This window comes from Elephantulus edwardii, unplaced genomic scaffold (assembly GCF_000299155.1).
Source record: "Elephantulus edwardii isolate Elephantulus edwardi_28Jun2011 unplaced genomic scaffold, EleEdw1.0 scaffold00077, whole genome shotgun sequence".
NCBI lineage: Eukaryota > Metazoa > Chordata > Mammalia > Macroscelidea > Macroscelididae > Elephantulus > Elephantulus edwardii.
Genome location: NW_006399827.1, coordinates 1,445,017 through 1,469,799, shown reverse-complemented (window position 1 = coordinate 1,469,799; position 24,783 = coordinate 1,445,017). Strand labels below are relative to the sequence as shown.

General features: G+C 45.4%; 1 protein-coding gene across 2 annotated transcripts in view; it reads left to right on the top strand.

Moving 5' to 3' along the window:
- MSI2 (musashi RNA-binding protein 2) overlaps positions 1–24,783 on the top strand; it is a 493,957-nt gene that overhangs the window by 174,733 nt on the left and 294,441 nt on the right. For both annotated transcript variants that reach the window (XM_006889256.1, XM_006889257.1), the window contains exon 5: positions 6,518–6,610. In XM_006889256.1, the coding sequence (XP_006889318.1) occupies positions 6,518–6,610 (93 nt within the window). The remainder of the gene's footprint in view (positions 1–6,517; positions 6,611–24,783) is intronic.

The following is a 24,783-nucleotide window of genomic DNA, read 5'->3' as shown; positions in this document are numbered from 1 at the left end:
ACTTTGTGGCCCCATTATGTGTGCCCAGATGGAAAAACATATTTTAAAATAGAATAAAACTTTCAAAAGCAAACTCTAGGTCTCTGGATAGAGGCAGGAAGGTGGAATGTTCTTTGCAGCCCTGGTTAGCAACCAGCTTTGGCTGGTTCTTAAGTGTAAACAGCAATTTTCCAAACTGGAATAGGTGCTAGGGCTTTCTTTACAGTGCCAAGGAGTACATGGAAAGCAGGGATGTGTGTTTAAATTACAACTTTAATTGAAATTAACTTTTATAGCAATGGTTCTGAAGAGCCTCCACACACAACCCCAATTCCCATGTGTATATGTGTATACATGACACGCACACTCACTCAATTATGAGAGAAATCACCTCAAATAGAAAGAGGGTTTTTTGTTGGGGAAGGAGCTGCCCCCCTGTGGTTAAAGACCTTGGGTGGGTAGTTGTTGTTGTGGTGGTGGTGGTGTGCCATCGAATCAGACCCAATCTATAGCTGACCCTCTGGTGGGTTTTCAGAGACGGTTAATTGCATGGGAGAAAATGCCCATCCTTCTCCTGTGGAACAACTGGTGGACTCGAACAGCATGCCTTTGGGATTGCAGGGCAGCTTCTTGCCACTAGGCCACCTGAGCCCCCTGGGTGGAGAACTAGTATCTCTAATAGTAGAAAGCACTCAGATGTATGCACTCAAAGCAGCTCCTCCACCAAGAACGTCCACAGATGCAATCCAAGGTCAGCTTCCTACCTAATGGGTGAGCTCCTTCTGGAAGAGAAGTGCAGTGGGATCTGAGCGAGCCATCTGAGTCTGTTGGGGTGCATGATCATGTCCCTGTACCCAGTGTGGCTGAGTGCCTACCAGAGAGAAGGCTGTGGGCTAGGAACCCTGTAGGGTGTAGACAGGAAGAATGCATGAGCAGCTCTCTTCACTGGGGGAGCCGATATTTTAATTATACAAAGGACTGTAGAGCCAAGGTGCCAGTGTGTCAGTCCCTTTTCCCAAGGTCAAAGAAGAAGGTTAAAGTTGAGAATGGGGCACTCAGGACTGCAAGGGCATGCATCCCTCTGCCCCCCGCACACCCCACCCCCATCTATAGTGGTGATTTAGGGATCTCCATTTAGCCCTGTTGACTGAGTGGTCATAGCATCTCAGTCACTAATCTTTTCCTTCCCTCCATAGTCACCATGGATTTGGAAAGGAAATGGAGAGAGGAATGATTCCTGCATCCTCCTTCTTCTACCTCGCACACCAGAATGTAAATCATTGAGCAAGCCACAGTCCATTTAACAGTGGTGCTGGCAGGATTGCCCAAAGTCAATGACTCCTGTTCCCACCAGTGCGCCCCTGGTGGGAGGGGTCACCCTGCCAAGCCTGCTGCCCCTGGCTGTGCTCTCCTCTCCAAAGTGGAGACCTCGATGAGCAGCTAACCAAGTGTCTCACGTCTTCCCACTGGCCTTTTCACGTTTGGAAGACTTTGATTAAACCAGTCTCGTTTTAGCATTTGCTGTAGAGAAGGATCCCTTGCTGGATCTGAGCTGGTTCCTGGGGAGGACGTTTTAGTAATGTGGATACTTGGGCCCGTTGTCTGGTGCCTGGAATTTCTCATCTCTCCTTTAAAAAAAAAATCGGTGTGTTTTAAAGACTTTTTTGGGACTGTGTAGATTTATGGCTGCCTGTCTGTTCCTATGTCAGAGATTTTGTCTAGGCAGGTTTAGACTACAGGGCATCTGCTGAGAGTGAATGTGAAAGAGGAGACCTTTTAATTTAACACGTTGCTGGGGAATGAGCATTCTGTTGACTTCTGTTATTAGGAAAGAAGTCACATCGGTCGTTTTCTTTTCGGGGTCCATATGAACATTTAGCATGTAGATAAGGCTTCCTCTATGCCCACTTGGCCCCAGCCAAGATATAAAGGAGACCAGGGGATTAATTTTGCAGAATGCCTCTCCATAGTTTCTTTAAGTAGAGAACTCCACTAGAGCACGCTTGTAGATCACATTAGTGTTTCTTTGCAGATATTTAATTACTTGGCTAGGGTTAGAGGAGGAATGAAAAAAAAAAATCTAAAATTAAACTGTTGGGAGGCTTTGCCAATCTGAAACCACGAAGAGATGCAGCAAAGTGCTTTTGAAATTCTGATGGAAGCCAACGGGGCAGGCAGCTTTTGTGTGAGGTGTTTCATTGCTGTATATTTACCGTGAGCTTGGAGGATGGATTTAGTAACTCACTTTAGATTCAGTTACAGTGAGCTTTTATTTAATGCCTACCGGTTCCCTGCCAGACACTTTGGCACATGTTATTTAATTTAATCCTAATAAACGAAACAATTCTTTAGATAGGCGTGTGTGGTAGGCTGAAAGGAGTCGTGATGGCACAGTGGTTAAGTGCTCAGCTGTTCGCTGGGTCAGTGGTTCAAACCCATCGGCTGCTCTGTGAAAGATACGGAAGTCTGCTTCTGTGAAGATTTATAGTCTTGACACCTTGGTGGGGCAGTTCTGCTCCGTTCTAGGGTCTCTGTGAGTCAGAATTGACTTGATGGCAGTGGGTGGTAGGCCAATTATTACATCTCCATTTTATAGTGTCTTAAATTCCACATTCTATTAGTATGTAATCTCTGGCACCTCGCACTTAATTTGTCTGTTGAGCAAATGCATAAGGAAAGATAGGTTAGTATAATTTGGCCATTAGTGAGTATAGGGAGAAGTTTAAATCTGGAGCGAGGGTATTTGATGGGGTGACCTTGACCTCAGGGAACTTTAAGGCATGGCTGACGAGGGAGATGAACAATGAGGAGGGAAGACTAAATTCACTATCTGTTTAGTGGGGGAGCTTTGGTGGCTTGGTGGTAAGGAGTTGTGCGCCAGCCCCCATCAGAGGCAGTTTGAATCCACCAGCTGCTCTGTGGGAGAAAGCTGACAGTCTCTATGTGATTTACAGCTTCTGAAAAACTACTGGGTGGTCAACTCTAAGTTGGTTCCGACTCGATGGTACTTAACAACAGCAGTTAGTTGAATGGAGTAGATTCCGACTCACGACTGTTCCATACGTGCAGCATAGGACTGTACTCCACAGAGGTTTTCAGTGACTGGCTTTCCAGGAGTAGGTAGCCAGACCTTTCTTCAGAGGGGTCTCTGGGTGAACTCAGACCTCCACCTGTTCAGTTTAGCAGCTTCGCCTAGTAACCGTCAGCACAACTGAGGAGCAGTGCTGTGAATCAGAATAGAATGAACTCGTAGGAAAGAAAGCAGATGAGAGACTGAGAGAGCTCAGTGGAGCTGTGAGATCTGCATAGTGCTCTTACGTACACTGTTACCTGATCTCCGCTCATCTGAAGGGAGATGAAGATATCACATCTTTAAACATATGCAGAGCGTTCCTCCCACAGGAAGCAGGAAATGGCCAACAGGCGTTGTGGAGAGTCGCTTGGACAATGCTCTTTTCAGCCAATACAGGAAGTTCCTAACAGGGATAGTCCAGTTTGGAGTAAGCCAGCAGCAGCGACTGGGAGCAGTTAAGCTCACTCAGAAGCTCATTAATTATGGGAACCTCCCTTTTTTACAGCATTCGCACTCACAGATTTGTGTATGCACGGGGTGGATGGGAGCATGGAACCCAGCCCGTCGCGTGGCAGTGGGGCAGGGACTCAGACCTAAGGGTGAGTCTTACCTGGACTTAGATGCAGAAGCCAGGTTTTCAGTGTCTGCCAGGAGCCCCGGGGCCCCAGGCATCACTCTTCTCTCTCTCTCTTTTTTTGACATCACTCTTCTGAGCATCTTCTCCTCTTCAGGACGAGGCTGGTTCGTTCGTTCGTTCATTCATTCATTCAGGAAATGTGCAAGCAGCCTGTACGATAAAAGTGATTGGATCCAAGCAGCCATGGCCCTTGTCCTCAGGCTCCTGTGTTGAACTGTGACGTACAGATATGACACTGTGTTTTTATTACGTATATCTTACTGAGTGGCTCTCACCCAGCTGTTAACTGAAAGATTGGCACTTTGAGAATCTACTCAGAGGTACCTCAGAAGAAAGAAAAGGTTTAGGGTTCCACTTACAGACCTTTCAGTAATTGAAAACCCAATGGGTTGTAGTTGTGCCCTGAACCCAGGGGGTTGCCAGGAATCAGTATCAACTCAATATTGATTGGTGGTTTTTTTTAAAGAAAATGGATGAGACCTTGTCCCTACTAAATTTTGGAATTTTAATTTTTTTGAAAAATTAAAACCAAAATTAACAATGCCTACATGCCACACAGTCTTTGGGAACAGACTTATTTCCTCATTTAATTTTTGGCTTCTCCACGTAAGATTTTTGGTCCCTGCTCTGAATAGTTTCTATCAGTGAGCTTCATCCTTCTCTGTTTGCTTTGAAACCAGTGGGAATCTCAAATGTGGCCACACACTCATTTATGCAGCCTCCAAACACTTGGCAGGGTCTTCGCTGTGCCTGCCCCTGGGCTTGGCATTGTGGAGGGTACCTAGAGGAATCGGGAGCTTACAGCCAGGGGAAGAGGAAGTCGGAAAGACATGTTTATCAGTGATTTTCACACAGTTGGAAAGTTCGTGTCCTGTGACAGGGTGTGGGTGCTGTGTTGAGGGGTTTCAGAAGTGGGGGAATTAGATGGCCTCTGGCTGTGATTGCTATGCTGGTATTTTGACTTTTGGAGAAGCCTGTATTTGAGTTGGATCTTGGAGGATGGTTATGACTTGTCAGAAAGCTTTAGGAGTGCAGAGGCATTCCAAAAAGAGGATAGGATGTGTGGACAAAGGCAGAGACTGGGGATTAGCCAGGCTTGACTAGAGGGTGAGCTGAACCAAGGGGAATCTCAAGGAATTAAAAGGGAGGAAGGTTGGGGGTGGTCAGTCTGAGGGTTGATAGGTCCAAGACCAGTGTCTGTCTTTGTCCTCAGGTCTGGACCAGCACTTGAACTCTCACCTGGCTCCCTGTAGCCCTGTTTTTTAATTGTTTGTGAGTTTCTTGTTGTTTGATTTTTTTTATGATTGTGAGCAAGTATATGTTATAAGGGAGCTCTGATGACCTAGTAGTAAAGGATTGTGCTGTCAACGCAAAGGCACGTGGTTTGAATCCACCAACTGTTTGCTCTGCCGGGAAAAGATAGACAGTCAACCCGTGTGATTTATAGCCTCTGAAATCTGCTGAAGAGTCAGTTATAAGTCGGTTCCAACTCAACAGAACTCTACAACAACAACAATATATGATGAAACAGCTGTCATTTTAAGGGTGTAACTCAAAGACATTGATTACATCCATTGTGTTGAATGACCATTACCGCCATCCATTTTCCTTTTTAATTGATATGTGAACAAGAGTATCTATAGGAAAGCTTTTTTTTTTAAATTTTTCTTGTATTATTTTTATGTGTACCGTCAAATCAGATCTGACTGGTACAGGGGATGATTGTTCCTCCTTCTCCAGCAGAGCATCTGGTGGATTTGAACCATGTACCTCTGGGATTGTAGTACAACGTCTTGCCACTAGGCCACCAGAGCTCCCTATGGGAAAGCATTTGACAGGACTGCAGTCTTCGCCTGTGTGGCTCGGTGGCATGGATTATGTTCACTGTGCTGTTCAACCGTTATCCTCCACGGTCCCCACATTTCCCCATCAGCCTTGGCAGCCCAGTGTCCTCTCTCTTTTCCCCTCATCACCGTGAATAAACTTTGGTCTGTGTGCCCTTACCTGCTCTAAATATTGCACGTATGTGGGGCCAGATAATATTTGTCATTTTAGGTCTGACTTACTTCACTCAGCTAGTTGACAAGATCCCTCTATGTTGTAACATGCTCCAAAATTTCATTTCTCTTTATGGCTGAGTAATATTCCATAGTTTGTTCCCTCATTCACCTGTTACTAGACATTCAATGCTGTACTTGTTAAATTCTGTCTCATGTGCTTTGGGCATGTTATCAAGAAGGGCCAGTCTTTGCAAAAGAACATTAATGCAGGGAAAGGTGGGGGGTCAGAGAAAGAGAGGAAGACTCTCAACAAGATAGGTCGACAGTGAGCTCTGGCGTGTCGGAGGGATCGGGAGGACGATAAAGGACAGGGCAAGCTTCAGATCTGTTGTTGAGAAGATTACCTTGAGTTGTAGTTGACTGGATGGCCCATCAGAGCAACAACAATCCTTACTCATTTTGTGGGTGCTGTTTGAACAGCAGCACCTAGTTCTGTTTTGTTCAGAGCTCTTAGGTTTAAAATAATTTTGACGCGTCTCTTTCTTTTATGTAAGTAAATCAGAATGAGGCTGTCTTATGGCACAGTAGACCCTCAAGTCCATGTATGTTATTAAACACAAGTTTTAGGTTAAAGCTTGAAGGCTTAGGACTTCCAGAGTGACTGTCTCTATTATCTGTAGACTCCTAACAGTCTACTCCATACAGTCAATGTTGTATCTGGAATCACCTTCCTGGAGAAATATGGAGAGTGACCAGTTTTGGCATCTTATCAAATGCAACTTCAGATAACCAGGCTAACCCATGCCTCCCTCTTGTCGTTTCTTGCAGATGGTCACAAGAACAAAGAAAATATTTGTAGGCGGGTTATCTGCAAACACGGTAGTGGAAGATGTAAAGCAATATTTCGAGCAGTTTGGCAAGGTAAGAACCATGAGTGGCTGGGCAGCACATGCCGGAGCTGTCCTGAGCAGTGGCTGCTGTGGACCTGGCATTGGCCACGGCCGTAGCCTCAGAAACCTTGTTCTTGAACTTGGCGGTGAAGCTCTAAGTGAACTTGAGCAGAAAGAGGCCGGCTTGTGGTCAGCACGTTTTCCACGTGCCGGCAGGAGCAGACAAGAGTGGCTTTTTAGTGTGGTTCTGTTGGCATTTGCTGGCCACGTGGGAACTGGGCTGGGAGTTGATGAGGGCAGCGGCTGGGGAGGGATGTGGGGCTGTGACTCAGATGTGGCAGGAGCTGCCACAGAGGCTGCTGTGAGTTGACGCCGAGCATCATCCTGTGCCTTTCTAGAAAATGCAGTGAGTGATGAGGCCCCCTGGGGCCCTTTGCAGCCAAGCCCTCCCTTGTCAAGTGCTCATGGAGACACAAGAAAGATGCTATGTCTATACCTGTCAGCGTTCTCCGCTGTCTGTGAGACAACAGCAAAGTTTTCCCCTGAGCTCTGCTCCTGGGACAGGCTTCTTGGAGAGCCCTAAACCGAGCAGGGAGCAATGAGAGTATGTGTGACAGACAGACAGACAGCCTAGACAACAATGGGCACTGTGCTTAGTTCAGCCCCTTTAGTTCATGAAGCAGATGATGCCGTCAACAGTGGATTCTCCTGGAAGGAGACAGTTTTCAAATGGCTCTGTTGATTGCTCCAAGGCTCAGACAGGGAAGCCTGTGGGGTGCTGACCCCTTCTGGGTTTTGTGTGTTCGCCTCACCCACCTCCCGTGGGAAAGGCAGGCCCACAGAAACTGGTGGAATCCCTGGATGGCAGATGTGGTTAATGTGTATGGCTGCTAACTGAAAGATTGAGATCTGACTCCACCTAAAGGAATGTAGGAAGAGAAGCCTGGTGGGCTACTTCTGAGTGCCCAGCCATTGGAAACCTTATGAAGCACAGGCTAAGGCTGACAACATGGGGCTGCGAGGGGTGAAGGACCCTCCAGGGCTGCTGGCTAAAGAGGCGGGCAGGTGAGTGAGCAGTTGGGAGCGCTGCCCCAGAAGCCCAGGTATGGGACCGTCCCCTCACGTACAGCCGGTCTGCGTCTTCCTTGCAGAAGGACTCCGCTCCTGTTCTAAGCTCTGCCACCTATTCCCTCCAATGCTGAGTGACCGACTGCTGGTTGTGGTGCTGCAGAAGCGCCTTACTGCCCGTGTGCCCAAGGCCTCTGTGACTCTAAGGGTGTTTTTCTAGGAGCTGGCTTTCTGGGATTAGGACCAGGTCCTTTATTTAGCTTCAACAAGGAGACTTTCCTGCCCTGGTGGTAACCGATTTCTGCGGAAATCGGAGAATGTATTGCAAAGAGAAGCCGTCCTCCAGTCCAGTGGCTCGCCCTGCCCTTCCAGTGGCTCTGAAAGGTGCCTTTTCATCGCCCTGTCTGCCTTTGCCCTCTGAGGCCTGATTCACTCTGGCCGAGTTCTGAAGAATAGCTGAGTGTGTTGGTGACCACGTACACACTGGTCCATTTCTTCAGGACTTAGTTCAAACTACGGAGCGGGTTGTGTCCTCACCCCGCCCCACCCCTGCCTGGGGAGAGCGAGTGGAAGTGATTGAAGGAGACAAGCCCAGCGCTGGAGCCTGAGCCCTCTTTGCTTCCATTCTCCCTTGGAAACAAGGCTGGGGTGGTATTTGCGGACATAAGGTGGGATTTTACATTCAAGCAGGAACCTGTTTTGGAATCTCCTGGGCCTATTTGTGGGTGTCAGGGAAGTGGATGCTGCCCAGATGGCCCGTTGGAAGGAATATTCAAACAGGCTTATACTTGCCGACACATAGTACATCTCTGTCCAAATCCCCAACTCTTGGGCTTTGCTTTCTCTCTCTCCCACTCTGTCTTACCTCCCTCTCCCTCCTTCACTCTCTTTTCTCTCCTTTCTCCTCTCCCTCCTTCCCCTCCCTCTTTCCTTCTCCCTTTCCCCCCTTTCCTCTAGCTCTCCCCCTTCTCTCCTCTCTGTCTTCATTAACACTTGTGATTTGTGACTCAGCATCCTCCCAAAGGCAGTGGGAGGCCCTTCAGGCTTGGCCACGCCCACAGTGGCCACCACTGCCTGAGAGAACAGTCACCCTTTTGTCCGGGAACCATCACAAACCATCTTCCCTGGCCTGGCACTCACCCGGTCTAAAGCAGCTCAGTTAATTTTGCAGTAACGTTCATGGATTCCAGTAGGATATGTAAATTTATCAAGTGTTTTATTAAAGGACTACAGAGGCTTTTGAATGTATCCCGACCATAAAGCTCTGGATGCTTGTGTTCAATGGCGTGTTTCATCCACTTGTTCTGTGAGTTCTCTGGGTCTCTCTTCAGAATAGCTGATTTCTCATTTGACTGCTATCTAGTGTTACATTCATGTCCCTTTGGGCAGGACCTCTCACCTCTCAGGTTCAAAGTAAAAGACACTTCTTTGCTGGGCCTTTGGGGCAAGGAGCAGCTCTACCAGCAATGAAAAGAAGTAACAGATAAATGGACAAACTGACACTATCCTGAAGTATTTTACATTCTCTTTGAAGGAAACAGTACATGCCTGCCTATGCATGTAACGGTGCATCCATACATAGGTACTTACACACTATCTGTGCACACATTCCTCACTTTGTAAAGTTGTTTTGGGAAATCTTCAAGCTATCTTGCAGCTGGGCTAACGTGTAGGGTATAGTATTTATTTGTTTTGTCTTCTGTGAGAGGTCTGTGATCGTACCATGTACCAATTTTGTAGATCATTAAACTGAACCTCAGTGGGATTCAATCCTCGCCTTGACGTCACAGCCCTCTGAGAGGTAGCACAGGATGAGTGAAGATTTCTTTCCAAGCTTGTCTGAATTCTGGCACCTGTTCCATCTGCTGACCCGTTAGATGGACCTGAAAGGGTGAGGGAGTGTGCAAAGCAGAACAGATTGTCTCTGTAGTAGATCCAGGGTTGACAATGGGGACCTGGATGTGTATCACCTCATTTCCTCTGCGTAGCCGTTCTTCATTCTCTAATATTGTCGAGTCCATTGACTATAAATAGTAAGGATCAGAAATGAAGTCTGAGACAGTTCAAGAGCCAGTGTTCACATCTTAGTTTCTCTTCTTTCAAATCTAGAACTTTCCATACTTCCCTTGGCCAGCTGTCTATTTAGATTTCCTTCTCTGTCATGTCTTTTCTCCCTCTTCTAATCCTGGCTGAGGTGGCATCTGTTTCAGCTGTTTATTTCAGGTGGCAATCAGAAAGAGTAGGACTGTGATCACGGAGCTGAGCTCGGGGAGTATAACTGTGTCATTACTCTAAGTGTGAGGGGCACAGGATTATATACCAAGTGTCTTTAAATAACTGAAATTGGAGGCTTGGTAACCCCTTTGGGATTGTCTTCCACCTTCCTCCCAGAAGATTGACCCCCATGTTAGAGTTGTCATTACTTGTTGGTGCTGAAGATGAGATCGTGATGAAGGGCCATTGCCAGGAGAGTTCTGATACCTCAAAATGGTCATCCTCACCCCTGGCTTGCTGTTTTGGTGCTTTCATGTAGAAAGAAATTGCAAACGGCATTCCAAGCCCTCCGGCTGGGCCTGACTATGCAACTAGCTTGCCAAGTTGCCTCCTTACCAGTCCCCCTTTCACATCTGAGGAAAGGAGTTGTGTTATCTCAGGGGTTAGAAAACTCGCAGAGGGCCAGATAGCAAATATTTGCAGCCTTGTGGATCATACACTCTCATGTTGTGACTGCACATTTCTGCTGTTGCAATGCAAAAAAGCCTCCATAGACAGCATATGAATGAGTAGTAGGTGTGGCGATATTCCAATAAAACTTTATTTACAAAGGCAGATGGCAGGCCAGATTTGGCCGGTGGGCTGTAGTGTATCATTAAGTTGATTTAAATCTATCTGTGTACGTGGGAAGGAACCCTGGTGGCACAGTGCTTAAAGTGCATGCCTGCTAACTGAAAGATTGGTGATTTGAATCCACAAGTTTTCTTTTTCAAGAAAAATGTAGCAGCCTGCTTCTAGAAAGAGTATAGCTTTAGAAACTCTATTGGACACTTCTCACTTAACTCCTTTGGTGTCACTGTAAGTTGGAATCGACTTGGAGGCAACAGGTTTGGTTTTGGTTTTAGCTACCCAAGTGGTGTAAGTGATTAAGTACTTGCCTACAAACTGAAAAGCTGGTGGTTCAAACACATCCACACATACCTTGGAAGACAGGTCATATGATCTACTTCCCAAAGAACTCAGCCTTGGAAACCCTGTGAAACACTCTTGAGACACAAAGGGTCCCTGAAAACAATGCTGATACATAGTAATGTATTTTCCTGGCTTGATTTTCTCAGTGGGTGTTATCTGTGCTGTGATTTCATAAGTACGGGAATGATGTCTACAGACCATTCTAAGAATAGGCACACCAGTGATGCTCCAGATATGCACATGGAGACCCCTCAGACAATCAGTCAGCCTCTTCTCCAACCCAGCATTCAATGAATCGGCCTCTTCTCCAACCCAGCATTCTCTCCTGGTACAGCCACTGGAATAGGCCAGCTCGGTAATTAGAGCACATTGGGATCAAAGACGCTGTGGACATGGGCTCGCACCTCCCCCTCTCGAGGCCCCTCCTTCAAGTACTGGTTTCTTAAATTCTCACTTACAGGCTTTTGGAGATCAAAAAGAGGCCTTTACACGTAATGAATTCTCCACTTCATCCTGGATGGAGCAGACCTGCTCCTTTCAGCCTGTTGGCTGTGGTGATAGGGCTGCTCGGTGGCGAGCTCGCTAGGTAATTCTCACTTTATGTAACTCCTGTGAAAGAGTTTGGAGGCTTCCAATTATACTTCACATGGTGAACTGTGTAATTAGTTTGGAAGACTTATGCTTAGTCATTGGTTTATCCTAATCGGCTTTGGCTTTCCCCAACAACAAAGTGAGCTTATTTTGCTAAGCTGAAACAACTCTGCACCCTTTGTTCCTGCCTTTTATTGTCTCATTCCTTTCATTCTGTTTTACTGCCAAAGTTCTGTTTCATTAGGCCTACAAGTCATTTCCAATTCAGTGGGCTGCTACAATCCGGCCTTTATCACTAGGCTGCCCTGGTTCCCATGTCCCTTCTGGGCCAGTGCCCGAGAGTTTGTGGTTTGACATGAGGGCTTTAACCCCTTCCTTCACGAGCCCTTCTTTGTGGGGGATGGGAAGAAAAGGACTTGAAGAAAATAATTTGGAAAGTTCTCTCTCTCTTTAGGTTCCATCAAAGGGAAACTCTGTGGAAATGAGGTGGAAAGAATCCTTCAAGGCTTTTGTGTTAGACTTGGGTGGTGTGTGGGCCTGTGGAAGTTAACTTGAGCTGGAATGTGTGGTGCTTGAATGCTTTTTGGGGGGGGGGGGATGAAATCAAGAAACAAGAATGAATTGGCTTTTTAATATAATGAGATCATCTCATTTATTCCACTTGTGAAGGGCCCTGTGTTCTGAGGAAGTGCTTTTCACCTATTATTTTCTAGCTCCAGGTTTTAAGTTGCAGGTGTGATGGTGGTGTCAGGCTGCTGCTCAGATAACTTCCTTTTGATACTGTATGTGTGAGGAGAGTAATACCTAGAATAAAAAAAAAAGTCCTAAAGCCTTTGACATCTGCAAGATAAGAGATTTGTGAGACAATAAAGAAGCAAGTTAACATATTCCTAAGAGTGGACTGTGATCTTGAGGGAGAATTTTATTGCTTCCAAATATGTGGCATAGTTAAACTCTGTGTGGGTATGCGGTTCTCTCAGACAAGGCCTGGCAAGCAAAGTTTTACCTATCCTTTGTGGCATAAAAACTGTAGGCGGTGTCTTCGGAAATGGTTCGTACAAGTGAACTGACTGGAAAATAAACTCAGGTTCTTGAATCCTCAGGTTTTGCTTGTTTTCTCTGTACCTTTTTTTTTTTTTTTACCGTGCTGTCTTGTCCACCATGACAATGTAGTAGAATTTGGAGTGCTTTGCTTATTTTTTTTTAAAATTTTTTATTTTTTTTACCTTTTTGTCTCTTGAACTTTCTTGAATTGTAAGTATAGGGCTGACCAGGAAGGACCACTTCCTGTTAAATAGCTTTCCCTGGCAGGCCATATTGCAGGCTGTTTTTGTGTTGATGCTTTCTTCTTACCACAGCCCAGAGCAAAGCCAACACTGTCACCATGGTTTATCAGTTTTCTGTCTGGTTTGTGCCACTAGCTCCCTTTGGAAGTGTGTCACACACAGGGAATTTATTCCTTCCCACCTTTTACCCCTGACAGAATGTCTCCGTGAGAAAAGTCACAGTTAGAAGAGAAGAATTTAGCTGCTTCTGCCTGGGTCTGCTTCTAGGCCAAGTGGTAGTCAGCAGACAGCCCCTGTAAGTAATGTGATCCTTTGTGCTTTGCTGGTAAACCGTCCTGCCAAACAACTCTGCCTGTTCCTTGTCCACTTTTTCTTTTTCTTTAGAGTTTGCAATTGCAGGAGGGAGGTTTGAATTAGAAATAGATTAAGGCTCCCTCCCTATCTCGGGTCAGGTTTACTTTAACGGAATGTGTATTTCTTGCCATAAAAGGGGGGTGGGGTGGGGAAGTAGCCCTGAGAGAGTGGGTTTCTAGGAAATTTTCATATTTCTCTTTTACTGTATAAAATATAGCCAGCTGTTGTTGGGCAAATGTACCAGACATTATTATTACTCTGTTAACAGTGTTTTAAAATATACAAATAGAAAATAGGATGCCTTCTGGGTAGCAAGCTGGGGAAACTTTGAAATTATGCTAATCAAAAAGCTGTGTTCTTATGCATAGTAGGTAGGGGAACACAACCCAAACTACTTGGCTTCACTGTTTGTGTGTTTGAAAGTGTGGTTTAGCTTCATTTCATTTTCCTGCTGGGCCAGGAAGAGAAAGGCCTTTGGGCAGGAAGGAGTTAATGGCCCAGAGAAGGATATTAAGTTCTCCCACCAGCTCACCTTCCCAGAGTCCTCCTGGCCCAAAGATGTCACTCACAATGGAGTCGTTAGCATAAGAAAGAAAGTCTTTCTCTCCCTGGATGGAGTTCAGTGGGAACTGAAAGTATACAAGAAATCATGGTTCGGGCTTGTGCCAGTGGGTGCAAGGGGTGGTTCTTATGGAAGAGAAAGCTCGGTTCATTTAGACTTGGCATAGAAATCCGATTCTATTGTCACATGGAGTGAACATTGATATGGAGATTCCACTCACCCCACCCTGTCAACAGGATAACCCATTACAAGGCTCCTGCGTGCTTTTCTTTTTTAACTCCCTTTTCTTTATCCTCTCTCCCTCCCTCTCGGTTTTTCTGTCTTTTGTCCTCTTAGAATTAGACTCTGTAGAAGGGCCCAGTTTGTCAAGTTGTTTTTAGGTGCAGCAAAGTCAGTTCCAACTAAATAGCAATCACATGCATAAAAGAATGAGACAGCTGCCTGATTCTGTCCTCACCATGATTGCAGGACTAGAGTCCACTGTTGCAGCCACTGTGACGGCCCCAATCGTTGAGGTTTCTGAGGCAGTAAATCTTAATAACGAAAAGCTACTAGTGAGTTTGAACTGCTGACCCTTCAGTTAGCAGCCTAACACTTAAAACGAGAATGCCATGAAGGCAAAGTCTCACCATTCTTGTTTTTCAGGAGTTGTCAAATTACCACCCTCTAAATTTTTACAGCTTTTTTGGGGATCCAGATTGGTATTTGTGAATTAGCTAAAAGTAGGCCCCAAATCTAATTATTTACATTCAAAGCCATAACAGTAAGAGCCTCTGAAAAATGTTAATATGCAGGGAGAAGCGGAATGGTTGGGTTTCTGACTGTTGCTAACCTCACCACTGCCTTTAAAACCAATCATGAGGCACACGGCTGATATTTAATAGCTTTTAGCTGATTATTTTTCTTCTCCTCCTCTTTCTTTTCTATCCAAGTTGACCTGGGTGTACTTGAGCGGAAATGAAGTCATCCAAATGCTGAATTAGAATAATCACAGGCCTCTACGAATGAAATGGAAGCAGAGATTAAATGGTGGGGGGAGAGCCTGCATTCATAAGCACCAGGGAAACTTTGCATAAAATAAATGGGAGATGTGATAGATTGAAATTGTGTACGTTACTGCCATTTTTCTTCACTTCAGGTCGTCTTCCTTGGGTTGAGTTGTTGGCAAAGTAAGATTTGATTTGCCTTAAATCTGTAACTCCCTTGCAATCCGGGGGACGATCCTTTCTTCTTCACTGGCTGTTTGTGTGGCCAAGGCCTTTCTGGGCTGGAAGAACCTGGGTGGTGGTGGTTCAGAATTCCTTGTATCAGGTACTGGGTGGGAGTAGGAGATAAATGGAAGAGAAGGTAGTACGGGGCGTGACACGCAGCAGGCAGTTTATTGGCAGACTTGGGGGTGCAGAGAGAAGGAGCTGGGAAGGATGAAGTTAGAGTATGACCAGTTGTCTGGGTCGGCCTGGGACTGATTCCAGGGGTTCAGATTTGGAGACCAAAATAAAAGGATCCATTTGAATAGAGGTGAAAATGGGGAAGTTGAGACATGGAATATAAAACTCTGGAGGAGGCCCTCTTTGACCACTTCCAGGTATTTTAGGTATTCCTTCTGGTGTATTCCAGAATACTTTATACCAGTTAATAGTCTGCCTTCCTGATAGCTCAGCAAATGGGGCTGGTCAGACCAGAACTTCCATCTATGGGAACCATCCCTCATTGGGTTTCTGAGACAGCCTGTCTTTCTTCCTTGGAGTGGCTGATGGATTTGAAGCACGAAACTTTTGTTCAGTGCTCCGATACTTACTGCACAGCATTACCTGCACTCTTTAAGGGGAGCAAGTTAGTAGGTGTAATATGAAGGCAGGAAGAGGGTGGGACTGACAGATCTGATGCCCTTAAAGACCAGGGCTTGGCTGATGTGTGTAGGAAACTTATAGCCCCTCTTAGAACTCCTTCGGGAGCTCTGGTTTTGTAGTCTGCAGTGAATTGTGCCAATAAACCAAAGAATGCATGCCTCTGGTGGTTTGGATTCACTGACAAACAACATTGCCTGAAAAAAAAGGACCTTCTCCTCCTATTGCAATTCATGGCCTTGGAAACCCAGTGGATGATCAGCTGTGAGTCAGTTCCGACCCAGTGGCAGTGAGGAGTGAGGTTTGGTCTTCTTCCTTCTTGAAGATTTTTTTTTTCTTTGCCTTTTGAAAAAAAAAAAAAATATTCTGCCTTAGTGCAATGAAAAGTGAGCTTCTTGTAGTCAAAGAGCAAAATGAGAGTTTAATTAGATTAAAAACTCAGCCAAGTGGTTTGTTTATAAGAGTCATTTTTAGGTGGCCTGTAGCAGAAGATGTAATTTGTGGAAGTGGATTAGCAATACATTAGAGTTTGGTTGTTGAGGTTGAGATCTTTTCTAATTGGATAGTGGAGGTTACTATTTTCAGACTTGCATATTGTTAGTAGCCAGTTAGTGTTGGGGGAAGAAACCAAAAATAATGCATGGTGTTTTTCATGTAAAGGAAAATAGACGAAAGTGTGGAATGGTCAGAGTCAGGCTTCCTGGTCCTACTATGAAATGACAGAAGGTGTGGTGAGCCTTGGGGAGATAGTATGTTGGAATAGCTTTTTAAAGGAAGGGGTTCTCTGATTTTGGAGTTTTTTCATTTTTGAGAAGACTGCCACATTCCTTTTATTATTAGATTTGTTTTAGTACCAAAATAGGCTTATTGATGTGATGGCTCCCATACCAACCAACTGGACATCGGTATGTTCCAGTTCAGAGATTCCTGCTAGTGCAACTCTTGTATGTGTTTGTCTTAGAGTTTTCCCAACAGCTTTGTGAGGTAGGTAGGATTATCTCCACTTTCAGGTTAGGAAAGCAGAACTCAAAGAGCAGAAGTGTAATAATATCTGACACCCCTCAGCCAGACAACAGGGGCACACGGTGCACATCCTGACCTCCTGACGAGGTCTCTCGGCCTGAGTGGGACCACCTTCCTTGGGTGTCTGCTGCCACCGTAGATTTGCTGTGGCACGGCTTCCAGCAATGTGACTTCTATTCATGGGCGTTTGGTTATGGCATTTTAAAGTAGAACAAATGTTAGAGCATAAAATTTGTAAGTGTGTGTATACATATTTATAAAACATAACTCAAGTTGTTGCTGTCAAGTTGGAACTCACTCCTAGCTGCACCTCTTGTGGATTTCTGAGGTTGTCAATTGCACTAAAGGATATTGCCTATCTTTCTTGGAGCTGCTAGCAGATTTGAACTGCCAGAGAGGTGTGATGTTTGAGTTACTAGTGCAGCTCCTTATGGACTGCGCTGTGAAAAGTTCCATATTTTTATGTATACATATATACATGTACACATATGCACACATACCTATATATAAATAAATGGGGGGTTGTTTGTTGAGAGGAAAAACTGTGAGACTTCAAGATACTAGGTTTGCAGCTGGCTGCATCAGCCTCTCCTAGTCAGTAGTAGAACATCCCTTAATTTATTTCACTGTTAAGAATTCTTTGGTCAGAAGGTTGAGAATCACTTTTGTTTAGCACGATGACTGGCACGTATTTTCTCTGAAGGGTCAGAAATGAACTATTTTCGCTTTTGAGGCCTCAGTATGTAGACTGTCCCAGCTACTCACCTCAGCCATATAACACAAGAAGAGTCAACAGTATGCGGATGAATGGATGTGACTCTGTTCTGGTAGAGCTTTGTTTACAGAACTGAGAGGCTGCGCGATTTGGCCTGCTAGTCATAGTTAGCTGGCCCGTGGTTTTACGCTGCTTGGTAATGAGGACATGAGGCTTTAACGTTGGGCTGTTTCTAGAGTCAAATCCATTCTGTCCTTTTCTTAGCCCTGTAACCTTGCGTACAGGAGCGTAGTGCAGCAGTTAAAGAATCACCTGCTAACCGAGAGAGGTCAGCAGTTGCTGCTCCGAAGGAGAAAGACGTGGCCGTCTGCTTCCGTCAGATTTACAGCATGGAAACCCTGCGAGTAGTTCAGCTCTGGCCTACAGCTGCACTACGAGTTGGAACTGATTCAGTAACAGTGGGCTTTGAAGCTTTCGCAGGTCACTGAACCTCTATTACCTCAATTTCTTTACCTCCAAAATGGCAGTGAAGAATAATGATGGTACTCGACCACATGGCACTGTGAGAGGGCTCTCCCAGAAAGAATTTTTGTTCTGTGCCATCGAGTTGACCCTGACTCACAGTGACCGTATGCACAGGAGGTCGGAACCTTCCTCTATCTGTGACATCCTCATGGTCTCCTCACTGCTTGGGCTCATGGTTTCAGTGACTGTGTCAGTCTGTCTCCTTGAAGTTTTCCCTCTTTTGCTGACCCTCCACCTTTTCCAGCACGGTGTCCTTTTCCAAGGACTGGTTCCTCCTGACAGCATGCCCAAGGTAGGTGAGGACTTTGACCAACTTTGCCTCTAAGGAGTGCCTTTGTTAAACTTCGTCCAACACATTTGTTTGTTCTTTTGGCACTCCATGGGATATTCAGGACTCTCTTCCAACACCACACTTTAAAGCCCTCAGTTTTTCTGCTGTCCTCCTTATTCATGGTCCAGCTTCGAGGTACATAGGAAGCAGTTGAGCCTGGCTAAGATCAGGCACACTTTAGTCTGTAAGCTGACCTCGCTCTTGAACACTTCAGAGAGGTCCCTGACAGCAGCTTTCCCAGTAAAAGATGCCTTGGGATTTCTTGACTGCTCCTACCATGGGTAGAATATAGGTTCTTAATAAACATTAGTTACTATTGTTGTTTTCATCTTTTGAGACCTCTGGAGTTGCCTGATTAGCCCTATTTGGTCGTAGTCTGTTCTGTGCAAAGGCTTCCTCTGTTAGTCGTACTTACACTTTCTCTTCCCATCACCAGCTGTCCTCTCCATGGCCTTACCATTCATTTTTTTCACCCACATCAGGGAGGCCAAAGATTGTAAGTCTTTGCTGGATCTTCTCAACATGAAGATGAAGGCTCTTTTTTATGTGTTTTTTATTTAGTAAAATGACTTCAAGTTAAATCCAACTCTTCTGATGCTTCTGGTATGTGGACTTGACCTTCAGGGCACAGTTGCTTTGATGGACAAAATGGAACTGATTTGGGTCAAAATAGCTTTCCTTTGTTTGGGCACCCTCAACGCCCCCCACCCACCAAATGTTGTTTGCATAATTGAAACATTCAAAGATACTGCTTAGAAAGTGCTACCTTCCCATGTAGCTGATAGTTATAAAAGTGTATATTAATTAGCATGTTGTTCAACTCATCTGTTTCTTTTCTTTAGCTTCTGAGGAGAGCATTTCACAACCTCGTGAAGTTGTTCCTTTCCTTATGCCCATGATCCTAATAAGTTTGATTTTTCTGGCTTTTGAATTTATAGTCAACATTATAATGTAGGAAGATGCTAGTAAACTGAGTGTAAAGCTGAAAGGAGAGAAACTCATAAAAGTAAAATTCTTCAATTTTGAATTCCCTACTCTTGGAAATGGTAACAGAGTAGAAATTCGTCCTAGAATTTCCAGAGCTCACAGCCTAGTCATAAGGACTTGCACTGCCAACTGAGAGGCAGGTGGTTTGAACCCACCATCTGCTCTGCAGGAAAAGATGCACATTCTCCTCTTGTGTGATTTACAGCCTCTCAGAAACCACAAATAGGTCGGTTATGAGTCGGTTCCCACTCATTGGCCCATAACAATCTTTCCACAGATTGCCAAATCTTTCTTCCACAGAGCAGCTGGTGACCCTTTTCAGTTGAGTGCTTAATCAATGTGCCACCAGGACTTCTTCCACTGCAGCTCACTTGGCTCTGCCATTTGTCAACCCTGTAAGGTGGGGTAGACGGTTCATAGCATTTCTGAGACTGAATCTTCATGAAGATGGTCTTATCCCTCTTCCTTAGCAACCAAATTCTCTAACTGCGATGCCACAAGGGCACCTCAAAGTAGGCGCTCAGTAAATCTCTGCAGAATGCATGCCTCGTCTGTAGCAGAGAGAAGCTTATGCCAGTTGCCGGAGAAGGAGTTCCACGTGATAAAATGATGATTTTTCTTTTTAAAATGAGGCTTTAAGGAATTATTACCTGAGACATCATTATTGCTCTGAAGCCCGATGTGTTTAACCATTTCTGCACTAACAGTGACAGTTTAGTGGGGCTTAGGTGATATCTGGGTGGGATGAGGTCATCAGCCAGATTTTTAGGCAGGTCTTGAGTAGAGGATATAGTTGCCAGGGAAGGAAGGAGTGAGAGGAGAGTAATAATTGAATATTTGCTCATTGTCTTAACCTCCCCACCCCTTTTTGAATCTGAAAAGAGCAGTGAATTTGAAGCATCAAGTAGGTCTTTCACAAGCCGGTGGGAGGGGAGCGTTCTCAAGTCTAGGCTTGTAGCTACCACGGATCTAACCAGTGTTAGGCGACCAAGTGGCCACCAGATAGTTTTTCCCCTAAACTTGATATTTGCAATTGGCAGCCTGGAGAACTTTCAACCCAAGCACAAACATCTCTGTTGAAAAATCACACAATTAGATAGGGAGACTTTGGGAGCAGCGTTGTCTTTTCCTCTTGAAAGTACATAGGGACCATTGGTCTTTATAGACAGGATCTCAGTTATTTCTAGCTCACATGTGATGAAGTTGAGCAGTGAGGGGTGGACTTTGGCATCAGGTCCTGGTTTAACAGTTCTGAGCATCATTACTTGGCTATGACGGGGGATGTGATTTCATCTACCAGAACAAAAAGCCACACCCATTGCCACCAAGTCAGTTCTGACTCAGGGTGAGGTGACCCCCGATGGCGTGGAGTAGCGCGTTCTTGGCGGTCATCTCCAGTGGAGCAGACACCAGGCTTTTTGGCTGTGGTACTGTTGAATGGGTTCTAGCCCCCAACCTGGTTAGCAGGTGAGGACAAACTTGGTGCGCCACCCAGGGACCTTGGTTTCATCTGTAAACAAGCCAGCCAAGCCCACTGCTGCTGAGTCAGTACCGTCATAAGGACAGTTTCCAAGGCTATAAATCTTTATGGAAGGAGACTGCGTGTCTTTCTCCTGTGGAGCTGCTGGTGGATTTGAACTACTGATGTTTCAGTTAGCAGCCTGACACATTACCCAGTACACCATGAGGGCTCTGCGTCATTGACAGCGGAATTTTAAAGCTAGAAAGAGCCAAGTGTGGATATTGTCTGGAATGTGGAGGCTCAGTGGTGAACTTGAACCGACTCCTTTGCCTACTTTCCCTCTCTTGCGTCTCTCTCTCTCACCCTTTCACCCCACCCCCCACTTACCCAGTGTTTCTGAAATCCCATTCTACTGTTAACTTCTGCCCCGTTCACCTGCTTGTCCCCAAGCACAGCACCAGATGTTTGTGTTGTCGAGGGCCTGGTTTCTTAGCCTCTCCCACATCTACCCTCAGCCCTCTTGTCACCATCAGCCCTGTGACAAAGCCTGAGCCACGGCAGCCTCGCATCTAAGATCCTGCTAGATTGAACCCAGCTGGAGCTACAGTGGGGGGAGGACGATGGGAGGATTTGGCTTTTTTTCCTCTTATGCTAATGAAGTGAATATGGCAAAGAGTCACAATATTTTCTTTCCAGGCAAAGAAATGTTGTAGTAGGAGAAACAGCATGCAGGGAAGCAAATGTGATCTTACTGGATTCTCTCAAGGGAGGAATAGGACAAATTGTCAGCTTCTGTTGGGAAGATAATGCTCTCGCTATGATAAATGCCAAGTTTCTATTGAAAACCACCATCTTAATGGTGGTGTTCCCAAGCACTTGGTACACGGCTGCTGCAGAGGCCGTGCGTACAGGAAAGGGATATTTGTAGGGGGTTGGTTTGTTTGCGATGAGAAATCAGTTTAAAGGAACTGAGATGGTGCCTTAAAAATGTTCTTTGTACAGTGAGCTGGGTTGCTTCGGCCAAGTCTGTGCCTAAAACACACCTGTCCTAGTTTTCTGGTGCTGTTGATTGTTGCTGTTTGCTGCTGGGTCACAGTTGACTCATAGCTGACCCTCCAGTGGACTTTCAGAGGCTGTAAATCACATGGGAGGAGATGGCCTCTCTTTCTCCTGAGACCCAGCTGTTCAGTTCCAACTGTCTACCTCTGGCTCCTTACACTGGGCCACCAGGGCTCCCAATCTAAAGTAAAAATATCCTCGATGGTGCCTTTAACAAACAGAAATGTACCTTCTCACTGTGTAGGAGATTGTTGTTGTGTGCCGTCAAGTGAACTGGGCTGTACTTCCAGTGGGTTTTCAGAGGCCGTAAATCCAATGGGAGATTGCCTGTCATTCTCCTATGGAGCAGTTGCGGGATTTGAACTGTGTGCCTTTAGAATTGCAGTGCAGCTTCTTACCACTAGGCCACCAGAGCTCTCCCAGTGTAGGAGACTTGAAGTCCCACTTTAGGGTGCTAGCTAGCTCTGTCAGCTCTAGAGGAAAGTTCTTCTCTGTTCTGAGCTTCTTCTTTTGGGCACTGCACATATGGCCTGGCATCTCTCTTACTCCACCTTTTGTCTCTTGATTGCTTGTTTAATCTCTTATATCTCAAAAGAGATTGATTGTAGACACACCCTACACTAATCCAAACTCATTAACCTAATAAAAGCAGTCCATTCCGAGAGTGATTATAAGCACACTGATAGAGGATAGGATTTACATCACATACTTTTGGGGTGTAATTATAACATTCCACTCTTCCCCTCCCCAGTCTTTGTTACATGTCTTTGTTACATGCAAAACACATTCACTCTGATGCATTATTCCAAAAGTCTTAAATCAACTCCAGACTCAAAACCTCATCTTCTGAATCAATCTAAATCAAATGTAGATGAGACTCGAGGCATATTCCATCCTGGGGGAAAATTCCTCTTCACCAGTGAACCTCTGAAATCTAGACTATAAGTTATCAGTTTCCAAAATGCAGTAGTGGAACAAGCGTAAGGTAGACATTTCCATAACAAAAGGGAAGAATTGGAGAGAAAGAAGGGATAACAGGCACCAAGCAAATCCAAACCCAGCAGAATAGTTTTACAATAACTCTCACAGCTTGAAAATAGTTCTGTGGTCTCTGAGACCCTCCAGGCAATGGCCCAGCCCTCTAGAGTCCAGCAGTTGGCCATACGCTGTGGATTATGGGTAGAGGCTATTAAGTTTTAGGCCTCAGCTCCGCCTCCACACCCTCTGGAAAGACAGCTTGGCTCCTTGGCTTTGGGTGACCTGTTCTCTTAGTCCCGCTGGGTGGCACTCCCATAGCTTCAGCTCCCTATAGGTCTTTGTCTGTTTCTTGGGCATGACAGCTTTACCGTTTCAGAGTTGGATAGCTTTCCCATCCCCCTGGCATGCCTGGAACAGTTACACACTGGAAAAGAGTTGGTGAAGGTTGTACTCTCAAACCAGTTTCCTGTGCTCCGTCCAGCAGTTTTGTGACTGTCTGAGCCACTTCAGAGCAGATCCTTTTCTTTTTTTGGAGGACAATAGATGTAGCTCCTTTGGCTTGCTTCCTGCCTGTAGAATTCCAAGAGGCAGACAGTGTTCTTTCCTTTTGTTCTCTGTCCCTGTCAGTCAGTCTAAGTTGATGTATTTTCTGCTGGGGTAGCTGGTTAGATCCATCAGTCACTGACTTAATTTCTTCAACCAGAGAATGTGTAGCCACATCATCAGTGAAAATTTTAGATCTGTCCTTAAATTGTTTAACAGCATTTTCCAGATGTTTTAAATTTTATTTTGTTCAGTTCATCTTTAAGCCGATCACTTTACTCTCACATTTTGCTGTAAGCAATGAGTAGAAACCATGCAGCTCCTTTAAGATCTTGCTTAGAAAGCTCATCAGCCAGCTTTCTGAATTCATCACTTATAAGTTCAGCCTTCCATCAAGCACCGGGACATAATCTTTGCAACTCCCTAAAAAGCATTGCCTTTCTTCCATTGTCCAAGCAAATGTTCATCAGTTTCTTTAAATGCCTCACCAAATCCACATTGAAAGTCCTCATTTCTAGCAACATTCTGTTGTATTCTCTGTAGCTCCCCTTGCTTTTTTTCTGAACCTATTGCCAGAATGCTACCAATAATCTCTTCAAGGCAATCTATACTTTTACTATTCAGGGAGGGGGAAAAATCCAAAACCACACTTTAACTCATTGTCATTGAGTTGAACTGTTGTTCTTATGTGCCATAGAGTTGCCTGTGACTCAGAGTGACCCTGTGTACAACAGCCCCAAACCCTGCTCTATCCTGTGCCAGTCTTATGGTCTCTGACACACCCACCTCTGTTAACGCCAGTCATTAAATCAATCCATCTCATCGAGAGTCTTCCTCTCTTGTGCTGTCGCTCCACCCTCCCTGGCATGACATCCCTCTCCAAGGACTGGTCCCTCTTTGCAACATGTCCAAAGTATGTCATACGAAGCTTCAGAGTCCTTGCCTCCAAGGAGCAGCCCGATTTAGCCCTCTCTAGGATGAACCTGTTTGATCTCCTAGCAGTCCATAGTATATTCAGTACTCTTCTCCAGCACCACAGCTCAAAGAGCTGAACTAACCTATGTATAACCCATAACTCCAGGGGGTTTTCAAAGGCTGTAAATCACACAGGAGGAGATTGCCTGTCTTTCTCCTGTAGAGCAGCTGGTGGATTTGAACTGCCTACCTTTGGGTAGCCGCACACCACCTCATTACCCACTAGGTCATTGTGGTGTTATGTGCTGTTGATTTGGAACCAACTCATAGCGAACCCTCTAGTGGGTTTTCGGAGGCTGTACATCACACAGGAGGAGAGTGTCCCATCTTTCACCCACAGAGAACTGGGGGATCCAGACTGCATGCTTTTGGGTTGGTGGCGCCTCCAGCATCTCCCCATTACCTAATTCCAAAACGGCTTCCACATTTTCAGGTACCGATTCGGTTCTTTGGGTTAGCAGCACAACCCCCTATGGATTAGGCCGCCAGAGCTCCCTTCTGGTTATGCACTGCTGCTAACGGAAGTATAACAGAAATATTCCCAAATGGATGGCTTTAACCAAAGTTTGTTTTCTCCCAGTTTAGTCGATTAGGTGTTCAAATTCAGGACAGGCTCTAAGGGGAAGGTTTTCTGTCTAGGTGAATTCTGGAGGGAAGTCCTTCCCCGGGTCAACTTCATGTGACTTGGCATCTCTTTTCTTCCATATCTGTC